This window comes from Glycine max, chromosome 18 (assembly GCF_000004515.6).
Source record: "Glycine max cultivar Williams 82 chromosome 18, Glycine_max_v4.0, whole genome shotgun sequence".
In the NCBI taxonomy this organism is placed as follows: domain Eukaryota; kingdom Viridiplantae; phylum Streptophyta; class Magnoliopsida; order Fabales; family Fabaceae; genus Glycine; species Glycine max.
The window spans coordinates 56,887,108-56,900,046 of NC_038254.2; the positions used below are offsets into that span (position 1 = coordinate 56,887,108).

Here is a 12,939-nt window from a genome sequence, read left to right on the forward strand (position 1 = left end):
TTTATTTTTAACAAGATAATAATAATTATTTTTATAATAAAAAAGTTTAAGAATGATTAAATTTATTTTTTTTATGTCAAAATTTTAAATTTTGTTATTTTTACTTCAATCTAAATTATTTGTAATGTGTAAAAAGAATACTCACACAGATAATAATATTTATAAATATTTCATTATAATTTTTCATCCATAAATTAAGTTAAATTTTAAAAAATAATTTAACAAAATAATAGGTTGTAAAATATTTTTTCATAAATTTTAAATTACACTATACATTGGTGTGATTGTTATTCTCGAATGCTATAAAGACTACTAGTTATATATATATATATATATATATATATATATATATATATATATATATATATATATATATATGGGCCTGGCCTCTATGAATGTAGACCCAAAACTATGGCGCAACGTGGCGCGAATCGAAATTATGGCGCGAAGAGCTTCTTCTTCTTTATTATTATTATTATAATTATAATAGTTGAAAGATTCTGACACTACACACATTTCTGCATCCATGGCTTCTTCACTGGGTCGAAGAAGAACCCACGCTCCCAAATCTTCCTCCACCCTAAACGACGACGTTTCCTGCGAGGAATGCGGCGGAGGCCACTCTCCTTCGAAGCTTCTTCTCTGCGACAAATGCGACCGTGGCTACCACCTCTTCTGCCTCCGTCCCATTCTTCCCTCTGTCCCCAAAGGCTCTTGGTTCTGCCCCTCTTGCTCCAATCACAAACCTAAGTGTATGTTTTCTTTGCATGCTTCACTTTCATTTTCATTCAGATCCCAAATCGTTCAAAGTAATGTGTTCAATATTCATGAGCTAGCTTTTAGGGTTTAATTAGGGTTCTCTATACAATTTATTAATTAAGCTCTGGTGCTTTTGCAAATTGCAGGTTTCCCTCTTGTGCAGACCAAAATCATTGACTTCTTTCGAATCCAACGCTCGCCCGAGGCATTGGCGAACCAAGGTAAGGCGAAACCATTTTCAAGATTATTATTGTTGTTATTATTATTTGGATTAAAGGTTGGAACTTGAATCTGGTGTGTGGTTTTTAGACACGCGGAAGAAGCGAAAGAGGGGTGGGGGCTTGGTGGTTTCGAAGAAGAAGAGGAAGCTGTTGGCGTTCGTGCCGAGCGAGGATCCGAAGAGGAGATTGGAGCAAATGGCGTCGCTGGCGACGGCGTTGATCGCAACTGAAACGGAGTTCAGCAATGAGCTTACTTACATGCCTGCAATGGCGCCAAGGTCCGCTAATCGCCCTGCTCTTGAGCGCGGTGGAATGCAGGTACCTAATTATTTACTCTAATTATTCTGTGCTTAAATGAAATGATATGTGATGCTATTGGTACCAACAAGTCGTTGGTCCAAGCGGTCCTGGGTTCGGTGTCCTTAAGTTCAAGCTTTTTTAATGGAAAAAACGTGGTTGAGATAGGAAACTCCACTAAAGGTGGCTAGCCAGGTTTTCGGGCAAAAATCAGTTATCAACAAAACTGGTGAATACTTTGCACCAACATCACGGTGATAGAAAAAATGTGATGCTATTAGTTGAGAAGGTTTTTGATTTACACGTTGATTGATTGGTTTAGTGAAGCATTCTGTGCAGAGATCAGTGTATTATCATATAACCTTTTAAACTTTAGATTTTTGCATATGTTGAGAAGCTAGAGTTGGTCAAGTAAAGAATTTGTGTTTAGAGTTTGTGTGCTTGCTTACATGTGGTAAAATTTTGTTTCTCCCCTTTGTCAATCCAAGGGGTAATATGCTAGTATATATTTTTACTTCTCACTGCCTACTTTTTTTAATTATCGAAGAAATGAGCATTTTATGTTTCCGGTTGTTACAAAACGCATCTTTTATTCACTATTGCATAAAAGGGATCATGAACATTTGTTTATGTAGAAAAAGCAGGAGCAAAAGATGAATTTAAATAAGAAAAAAAGATGTTACTTTGAGCTATTGGTGTTTTGCTCCCAAACCTATCCTTATTGATATAGGATTGTGTTCCTTGGTGCAGTTGCTATAACAGAAGTAGAGTACTAATTGGTGATGTCTAAGGAGCACAGACAATTCAAAGTTTGCAAACTGTGCAATATAAATGGAGTGACTCCAATCTAATGTGAAATTATCATTGTTTCTTAGTAAATAAAGTAATTAGCTTTATTTTAAATTGCAATCCCCTCAAGATACGTTGGGGTTTTTTTCTGCACTTGTCCATTTGGTTTTGCAATGTACGATGTTTTGTCTAGTTATCTGTACGCACATGTTTGTAAGAATAATGTATTTCATAATAGTCAAGCTTTTTCTAAAATGGGGCAAAATTAAAATAAGAATAAGTATGTGCATTTAGAACCAGTGGTAGTTTCCTGATCCTTCTCCATTTTTCTGCATTTGATTTGGCCACTCACTCATGTTTGTTTATCTTTTGACTCAGGTCTTGTCAAAAGAAGACACCGAGACCTTAAACCTGTGCAAAAGTATGATGGAAAGAGGAGAATGGCCGCCTCTCATGGTTGTTTTTGATCCTCTAGAAGGGTATGTATATGCAGCATAAACTGGCATTGTCCTTGTCTCCTTAATATTTGGCTGAGAAACGCAGCGAATACATAGTAGTAGTACTCAATAGCTCAACAATTGACACATAATATGTTATGTGCCACCAAATATATAAGCATTCAACAGCAATCCCAATTTTCATGTCACAATGGAAAAACACTTGACTTTTAAATTTCTTTGTGCAGCTTCACTGTAGAAGCAGATAGATCCATCAAAGATTTAACCATAATAACAGAATATGTTGGAGATGTAGACTTTTTAAAGAATAGGGAAAATGATGATGGAGATAGTATAATGACACTTCTCTCAGCTTCTGATCCTTCACGGACGCTTGTCATCTGTCCAGACAAACGAAGCAACATAGCTCGTTTCATTAACGGCATCAATAATCACACACCGTAAGTTTCTTATTCTCAGATTTTATTCTCTGCTATCTTGAGTCTTTTTTTGAAAGAAGCAAGTCTGAAATTAAGAATAGGCTAATTATAATATAGAAAGAGTGTACCCATTTGACAGGATTCCTGTCACTTAAAGATTATTATTCTCAGTTGATGTAATGTGATTGTTTGATGGAAACAACTATTAATGAAGGCTCTTGCCTCTAGTGTAGGGAAGGGAAAAAGAAGCAGAACTTGAAATGCGTGAGGTTTGATGTTGGAGGTGAATGTCGGGTTCTTTTAATTGCCAATAGAGATATTACAAAGGGGGAAAGGTTGTACTACGACTACAACGGAGATGAACATGAATATCCAACTGAACATTTTGTCTGATTGCGTTCAAATATAAATTATAAGCAAATCACCGTAACAGGGAGGGATTGTAAGCTCGTGATTTTTTCATTTCTTAGTTGATTTGGTCACCCCTTAATATGGTTGCCTTGTCACTACCCCACATGTATCATGTTGGATACTCAATATATTTCACAGTAGACTTGTGGTTTATATTATATTGTTCAATTATATTTGGAATTGTTTATTGATTAGATTAATTTTATTATATATGCAATGGCCAATGCATATTTTTAGCAAACGTTGATATATTTTCCATAATAATAAAAAAATAGTACTAAATAGATGAGGAAAAAGATAAGAAAAGAAAAATTAAAAGATGCATTCGGTATTGTTACTGAATAAATTACCATGGTACTTTTCTTGTTATCGTTAGTGTTTCAAGTAAAGGATGTAAGTTGGATAATGTAGATTATTTGTATATGTAATAGACACCAATTTTGTAACTAAATTATATTAGTAAGGGTGTCGAAGAATTAGCCTTTTATGTTGTTTTTTTATGACATTAATGGACTTGATGGATCAATGAGATGATTTATGTTGAATTGGAATAGGATTGAATAGGTCAGAAACCTTTCATAATTTATTCTAAGAACTGCAAATCAATCCCGTAACTAACTCTGAAATGAACTTAAAACTTAACAAGATTTTCGTATTAGGGATACACAGCTAACAGGAGATTTACATAATAAAACCATTCTTAAAAATTCATTTAATTTTACAACAACCGGCCAATCAAATATTACACAAGCTATTTTTTAACGTTGGCTTGATTACACCCGGTTAAACTTTAACCTATTCATTTTATTTTTTCTGAAAGAATGGCTAAATACACTTTTTACCTTATGATACAAAGTAGACTTCAATGATCTTTAGACAACAATGGCTCCAATTTGGAATCTCTCTCCTCGGGGAGTGGAGGCCTGCCATTACCAGACTCCAAGTCGGTAATTGAAAGCTTCTCCACTCTCTCTTTTGATAATCGTGCAAACAAACTTGGTTTGTTCTCTACTGAAGAGAATGGTGCTTGTGGACTGTTAGATGCTCCTTTCAAGCTTTGAACATGTTGCAAGCAAACTTGAACAGCATCATGTACTCTCACAAAGTACCATTCTTTGCCTATCAACTCCACCAGACCCGATCTAGACAAGGTAAGCAGAACTTCTGGACTTGGATTGGATATTGCAATCTGCAAGAAGAATAAGCTCAAGTTGGTTGGTGGGGACATTGTAAACCTGTAGCGATTATTTCAAGGATTCTAACGGTAGTTGAAACTTCACAATCTTATTCTACCTGAATGTCCCGTAATTTGTACTCCTGATACAAGTCTTTCAAAGCCTGAACAGCACTAGAATCTATGTATGTCACAGCTGCAGTCATCAGAAGTCAGAATTATTATCATTACCCCTTTCATAGTTTAGTTATGAACAATTGTAGTGGAAAACAGCATTCACAAACTTCAGTACAATGTGGTTCATGTAATTCAGCATCTGAGGTAACTTAAAAGTAATGAAAATGATAAACACCTGCTGAAAATGTCTCACACAGCATCCACACGATCCAGTTATGACACAGTTAACCACCATTAGAAATTAGGCATTTTGATAGTCTCATGAATCAATTGAGTCATATTGACCATTAGTGCCACTAGTACACATCGATAATTATACATTCACATTCATTTACTCTTTAAATAAAATTTCAACATGTTAAGAAATATGTTAGCTTAAATAGTTAAACACATGAACAATACAGCATATGCCTCTTTGTGCACAGGGCAAGCAAGACTTACGTGCCATCTCTAGAATCACGAAATAAATTCTTTCAACCTCAGGTCCACGTCTTTTAGAACGATCAACATCAACTTCATATTCACGCAACCTGATAAGAGAACTCTAAATGAATTAAGGCACGCTCTTGATTGGGAAAATGTCAATTACAACTCACTTCTCATTACCTGTCCTTGATGTAACTTGTGTTTGCAAAATAAATTGGAGCATCAACACGAACGATTACAATTCCATTGTATGTATATGCTTCAGGATACTGTTTAACATTCCTATAAACAGTTGTCCCTGGCAAACGACCCAAAACAGCTGCAGTGCAGATCAGACCAAACAATGATGTCAGCATACTAACATATTTACACAATATATACAGAGACATTCCAGTCTAGAAAAATAGAAAAGGACTAATCTTGTATTAGATGCAAGATTGAATTATTGCTTTTTATTAGTTATATTGATCTTGAAAGGTATACAATTTATATCTTAAAAAAACTATAGGCATGCACAGATGCTTATTTAAAAATCAGATGTCAAATAACTTTGGGAATTCTGTACTTTGAAATACACTCTTTATGGCATTTGATTAAAATATTAACCGCTGAATTAACGTAACAAGTAATTCAGACACACTACCAAATGTAGATGCCTTAACTCGGGATTAATCCATTGAAACCTAAAACATGGTCCTATCATATTTTCTAATTTATTTTTCTGTATTGAGCTGTTAGCATTCCTTCATTTGTTGTAGATTATTGCAGTCTTCCTATACTAATGCTGATTATTTTAGTGTGGTTTCTTTCAGGTAGACTGATAGTCTGGTAGACTTTAATAATCCTTAAGCACAAGTATTGAATCATAATGGTTGCTTTCTTACTTTTAGGGGACATGACTTGACCATGACTATTCAATATTAACGAAAGTTAGCATCTACAATATGATCCAACTCTATATACATGATGTAAGTGTGGAACAAACAAAAGCATACATAATTTCTGAACCCAGACAAATCAACTTACCAATATGTGGATTTGCTGACTCATGAATGACAAACGCAAGTGAAACCCCAACCTACAATTTCAAAAACCTTATAAAGTGAGAAAAGTGATTATCTTAGCATATGGAAAATGCCACAACTTTTGCATGTTGAATACAAGAAAATCATTTTTTAATTTATATTAGTTTATAGTTGAATGAAATCAATGAATCCAATATCTTAAGAAATGATTTTATACCCATTTCTTCTTCTCTAAATGAAAACAAAGACAATGAAGCACTAAAGTTTTAGCCAACAAACATGGTTCCACAATGAATATGCATAGCCAGATAAAGATTTCAGCCTCACTAAGTTGATGCATCAAATTATGAACAGATTCTAAAAGTGAAAAAGAAAGTTTTTGCAATTATAATGCACCCATTACTTACTAACAGAAAAAAAAAAATCACCTTGTACTCACCCCAACAAGGACCCCAATCTCAATACCAAGGAACAATGTTGTAGTGCTAGTAATGGTCCAAAGAAGAAAATCTTTCTTATCTACACGCCACAAAAAAATGGCCTCATCATAATCTACCTGAAAAATCAAGCAAAAGAATTAAGAATGAATGCTCAGTTAACAAATAAGATAACCATCCAAAAGGATATAGCAGCTAAACAGAAATTTTCTACAATGATAGAGACAAGCTCTATTTTAACATTACATATTTCCATTTCAACGGCATAAAACTAGTAATGCTATCTCTTCCTCTCTTTTCTATATTGAACAAAAAATCACTTCCAACGACCCATGGATGCAGAACAAGAAATTAATCCTTCAGCATAAAAGAGGAATTCTTACCAGACCTATCACAGCAGAGATCACAATGGCAGCAAGGGTACACTGGATTGTTGTAGCCAAAAAATTCATAATCAGCATTCCAGAAAAGAAAATGCATCTCTTACATTTGAGTGATAGAGAGAAATAAAGAAAAAAAAATCAAAAGTTAAAAATGACAGAAAGAAAAGATAAAAAGGGCCTTTTTTTATAAGCAAAGTGTTTTTTCAATTAAAAGATATGCTTAAAATTTTTATAGTAATTATGTTATGTATGTTTAAAACCAAAATGCTAAAAAAACTCTGTTTTAGAGCTTTCCTCATGAGCAAAAAAAAAGTAGATTTTGAAGAAAAATACTAAAAATAAGCTGTATCCTTGCATCAACTTTTTTAAAACTTAAGCAAATGAACCCAAATTTTAAATCATTTTTGTAAGTCTTAATGCCATATCCATTTCATTCTTGATGTTATGAATTGAATACCAGCAGAAGTCATTTGTAAATTGTATAATGTTTCAGATGGAAGTAGAACTTCCATTGAATACAAGGAAAAGCATTTTCAAACATGGCCTATGACCTATAAAGACTTGAAAACAAACCTGAGGTATGTACTCAAATAATGGTGTTAGAAACAAAAGTGCACAGGTCATTATAATTCCTGAAACAATCCCAGATACACCAGATTTTGCACCACTTTCATGATTTACAGCTGACCTTGAAAAGGATCCTGCATACATTCAAAAGAAATATCTATTAATATAAAAAAAAATTCAAGTAAAATCATAATCTTGAAATTAATTGAGGCTTTGGAACCAAAACCTAAGTAACCAACTACAAATAATGACTCCTTATTTTTCAGAGTCCAATTGAATACTTACCTGTTGTGGGGTATGCTGAAAAAAATGAACCAAGAACATTGGAAACACCAAGACCGAACAACTGTAAAGAAATATCAGGAAAAATAGTTGTCAAATAATATGTTGGAGCATTTGGGAGGGGAGTCCAGACATGTCCAATAATATGTTGGAGCAGTAAATATATTTTGGAAGAAATATACCTCTTGATTTGAATCCAACTCGTACCCATTCTTTGCTGCTAATGCCTTCGCAATTCCCACTGATTCCTGTAGGTTGAAAATTAATTTAATTGGAAAAATAATTCCCAAATCCCAATATACTATTTTCTTTAAATTCAAAGAGGAGAAAAGGAGATCTTACCAATATAGCCACACCAGTTATGAGAAGAGCAGTTGGAATTAAGGACTGTGCATACTCAAAAGATTTTGGAACAGAAAATTTTGGTAGGCCTTGAGGTATATCTCCCACCTAATTAAAAACCAGTATTATTTGTTAATTCTATCAGCTTCATGTTAGTAAATTACTGACCTTAGTCATACATAGTTCTCATTTACAAAAGAGCATTCATATATTACAATAACAAGGGAAGTAAACCAAAAACACTAACATGAGTGCAAGACATTCAAATGAGAGAAGACATTCTCCAATAATATAAACAAAAAACAAATTAACATGATTATTATGTATCATGATTACATTCATAACCAAGAGTGTTTAATTAAGCCAACATTATCAACTACTTTTTTGGTTCATGTTTCTCCTAGAACACAAATGTCAGAAATTCAGAATATCCTTTTTACCAGTTTTCTCAAAGTTTTATGCATGACAATTTTAGGGGTATAAGAACAAAAATGTTTTAATAATAGTACATAATAGTTAAATCTAGTTAATGATGGTATCCACATGGAACTTCATTCCTTGTTTATTACTTTAGTAGCTTTACCCAGATTCATATTACTATTACCATGCTATATATATTTGATACTCACCAAAGAAATTGATGATGGATGAAATATTTTTGCAAAAGTTGTTCCCAGAACTACTGCTGTAAGAGGACCTGCAGCTCTCAAGAATCGCAAGTACTTCCTCGATTTTCCCTGGTTGTATAACATCAATACAATGAGTAGGATGTTGATACCTAAGATAGGTATTTTGCCAAACATCAGAGATAGATTCATACCAGGTGTTTCATGACAAGCAGTATTGCAAGCATAATGGATCCCATCACAAAAGGAGGCCATGAAAACTATAAAAAGGAAAACTCTGTTAAAGATGGGATTTGACAAGTGAAAACACCATAATGACTTTGAAAAAAAAAACAACAATAGAGACAATTGAACAAATATGGTAATTCTGAAGTATTAATAAATAACAGGTTCATTGCAGCTGAAGTTCAAAATGGAATCTTGATTCCAAATAACATATTATGGACATAAAAGGGCAGTCTAATTTGATGAATTGAAATTAAACATATAATAATGACACACATTACTTTAAACAATGGGTTCTTCATAACTGGGTCCTTATAATAAGGACACCTATTAGAAAATTATTTTAAACAATGAGGTCCCAATAAAAAAAATTAAACTATAAGAACCTATTTGAAAACTCTAGAAAATTAAAGGGACATACAAATTAATTTAATATAGTTTATATTGTTTAGATATTACTGGCAATTGTTTTAGCATCCATGTTTTTTTGTGTTTAATGATTAATGGTAGCAAAGTCTCAATCCTAATCCTCATGGGATGAGTTACATACATGATACATGAGATCTTTTTGAATGTTCATAATGCATTCATTCAGATTCAATGTTCAATTTTGGATTTTTCATAAAATTGCTATCTTCTCAGTTGTATGCTGCAGCCAAATTCTTGGTGTGACCTTGATGCTAAAGGAACCTCAAATGTTAAGCTAAAGTTATTTTTCCTCTTCTCAAATTTGTTTTCAATTATTTAATTTTTTTACCTTCCCAGACCTAATTTACTTGGAAAGAATTGAACATCCAGTCCTTAAAAACCATCATCCTTCCTTGTGCAGGCTGGCCCAAGAACCCATCAAACCCAGAATTTCAATTCAGCAGGTACCATTCAGTTCACCATACCCAAGCAGATGCTAAGTTTTCCCTAAAACTACATGTTTTCATTTATAATCTATCCATTTTACACCTACAAAACCTAACTATCATCAGTCTCGATCCTAATTTCTTAGGTTTCCTACATGATTTAGTTATCAGTAGCATCTATAATTATATGTAGTTATGTAGTAAAGGTTAAAAATTAAAGAGATGAAAAAGGATCAATTCTGTGACAGTAATATGACACGTGACTTAAATTTTACCATAAAAATTGCTAGATAACAATACCACCAAGGTAAAAAAATTCCATTGAATAATCCAAATTTCAAATGAAATGCATACCTTATCTGCTCCAGCTATTATACTCTTAACTACTGGAATGATCTTGCTACTCCCATCTATATCATACCCCAAGAAGTATTTCGCTTGAGATAAACCAATGACAATAGCTGAAGCAGTTGTAAAGCCAGAAATCACTGAATGGCTAATGAAACGAATCAGCCATCCAAGCCTGAAAGAACCAAAAGACAAGTGTACATAGGTTATCGTTAAAATCCCTTTCATAAAAAATTCAGGCTTGAAACTGAGTGCTGAGCCTGCAGAATCATATAACTACTACAGGAGTCCAATGATCCAATCTCTCCTCTTGCTATAAAGCAGTCATTTTGCAACTTAAGCCATTACAATTATCATGGCATTACTGCAACCATGTCTATTGGTATATCAAAATAATCATGTAATATAGATGCATGAATACAGAAGAGAAAGTAGAATTATAAATTTAGTTAGAGTATTAGATATGAAAGAGAAAGAACAAAGAAAGAAAACTTCATGCATGGATTCCTTATTGATAAAAATGAGGAATGACGAAAATACCTCAAGAGTCCCATTATACACTCCATTATCCCAACCATAAGGGACAGTAATATTGCCAGCTCTGTGTATAATTCAGTGGATGAATCAGCTATGCTACCCAGCACATTAGAGACCAAGAGAGAAACCAATGCCACTGGACCTACTGCAAGCTGGCGAGAAGACCCAAATATGGCATATACAAATAGGGGCACAAAACCAGAGTCTTCCTTGCAAAGAGAAATAACATCAATAAGCAGGCATTATACAAAATTTCAGGACGTAAAACATTGATGATGCATATAAATAACATGAAAATGTAGAAAAACACAATTTGAAACTAACAGACATCTGGCGAGAACAAAAGGGTAGAATTCCATCAATACTCATCATGGCAAGAGCAGCACTGTTGCTTAGAACAATGAGAGATAAGACTCTCAATAAGAAAGAAAAAACTGCTAGAATTTTCCAGCTGTTACTCAAAAAAATGTTACACCAAACCTTGCTCTTAAAATTTTTTAGCACTACACTATGGAAATTTGCTTTTATCAGAAAAATCAAAAGCTAATTCAAATCATATCAGGAAAAAAGGACAGAACTATAACACTATATTCTGAAGACAATTAAACACGGAACTGAGCTTAACTACATAAACACAATCCAGAAAATTCTTGAAGAGCACGGTATTTCAGCAATCTTACAGAGTCCATATATCGGTTGAAGTCCAGCCAATTTCGCATACGACATCGACTGCATCAACAATTAACAGAAAACAAGCATCGATTATATCAAAACTAAACACAATAACTAGCAATTCAAGACCTCAGAATTCGAAAATTCATTCAACAGAAAACGAGCATCATCATCGATTACCTGAGGAACGAGCATGACGCCGACGGTGATTCCGGCCATGAGATCGACCTGGAAATACTCGCGCCAGTTGTAGATGCGAATCCAGCGGAGGCAAGGGAGGAAGAATTCAATCCACTCCAGCCACGTCATTCGCCGGAGCTTCGCCGTCCAGCGCGAGAAGGCGGCGTTCGGCTGCGGCGACGACGTCGTGGCGGTCGGGTGCTGCAGGGGAATGATCCTGACGGGACGCGCGGCGGTCGCCGTCGACGGCATGGCGCGGAGGTCGGAGAAGCTAGGGGATGCGTAGGTTATCTCCATGCGCACCGCCGGCGCATTATATATATATGGTGAGAGTTCAGAGTATGCGCTAGCAGTGGCGCATCGTTTAAAAATCAAATGCGATGCAATGCTGTCTAGAATTCACGAAGCTAAGGAAAATAGCAAATGGGACCCACAAAGAAATCTACATTTAATAATTTCAAGGAATAAGGAATGCATGTTAGCCTAAGTAGAGACGTGCGGAAAACTTAAACTTGATTAAGATTGCATAAAATTAGTTCTGACGTAAAGTGGTTACTGTTTTTTTGAAAAAAAATATTCTATAAATAAATTAATAATAAAATTCAATACAAAAACTCACCTAAACACAAATTTTATGTAAATTATTATTGGACGCATGCTTGAATGAATTGACATAATTTTTTCTAATTTAACTATAATTGTGTTAACTACTAAAGAAAAAGAGTTTTACTAATATATATTTTTTAAGAAAAATAATTATGTTTCATGTAAAAAAATTTACAAAATCATTTAATCATAACACTTATATAAATTTATTGATTTTTTAAATAATTATCATAAAATAATTCAAACAATAATTTATTATTAGACCTAATATAAAATGCATAATCATTCAACTTTTTGTTTTACAAAAGTTTTACTAACATATATACTTTTACTTGCATGAGTACAAACAATGTTACAATTTAAAAAAAAAAAAAACTGATGGTAGATCAAGTTACACACGTCACTGTGCTGGGCGCAAGGCTGGGTCCGATTGATTTATTTAGAATTAATAATAAAAAACAATGAGTGTTCCAATTATTTAATATGCATGTAGTTAGTTTATTCTCGTCATCGCGGATGGATGTAATATCAATGTAACCGGAAAAAACATATGATGTAATGTGTACTATATAAATTAAGCATTTGTGGCGGAAATTGCTAATAAAAGTTGTTTGAAAAAACGTTTGAATTATTGACATGAACCTAGACTTTTCTTGGGGCAGATTCAATTTCCAGACTGAAGACCAGTATGTATTTTCTAGAGATTTTATATTATAGGAGTATC

At 33.8% G+C, this 12,939-nt stretch overlaps 2 protein-coding genes across 3 annotated transcripts; one reads left to right on the forward strand and one right to left on the reverse strand.

Moving 5' to 3' along the window:
* Positions 1-449: 449 nt before the first annotated feature.
* On the forward strand, positions 450-3,507 carry LOC100775247 (histone-lysine N-methyltransferase ATXR6). 2 transcript variants are annotated; one of them, XM_006602958.4, is made up of 6 exons: positions 450-752; positions 906-980; positions 1,069-1,298; positions 2,445-2,545; positions 2,752-2,964; positions 3,172-3,507. In XM_006602958.4, exons 1-6 carry the CDS (start codon positions 527-529, stop codon positions 3,200-3,202), a joined length of 876 nt encoding a protein of 291 aa, XP_006603021.1. In that variant the 5' UTR covers positions 450-526; the 3' UTR covers positions 3,203-3,507. The 2 variants fall into 2 exon arrangements, with proteins under 2 accessions (XP_006603021.1, XP_003552669.1); XM_003552621.5 differs by having other exon boundaries at positions 454-752; positions 3,177-3,507.
* A 527-nt stretch (positions 3,508-4,034) lies between these two features.
* Positions 4,035-12,038, reverse strand: LOC100775789 (probable sulfate transporter 4.2). The gene is made up of 17 exons (XM_003552622.5): positions 11,610-12,038; positions 11,438-11,486; positions 10,761-10,962; positions 10,227-10,395; positions 8,988-9,053; positions 8,797-8,904; positions 8,168-8,275; positions 8,008-8,073; positions 7,829-7,889; positions 7,550-7,677; positions 6,977-7,018; positions 6,596-6,712; positions 6,158-6,209; positions 5,312-5,450; positions 5,147-5,235; positions 4,648-4,724; positions 4,035-4,543 (listed from the first exon to the last, which is right to left on the reverse strand). The coding sequence occupies exons 1-17, from the start codon at positions 11,904-11,906 to the stop codon at positions 4,217-4,219; spliced, it is 2,097 nt and encodes a 698-aa protein (XP_003552670.1). The 5' UTR covers positions 11,907-12,038; the 3' UTR covers positions 4,035-4,216.
* Between the last annotated feature and the right edge of the window lie 901 nt (positions 12,039-12,939).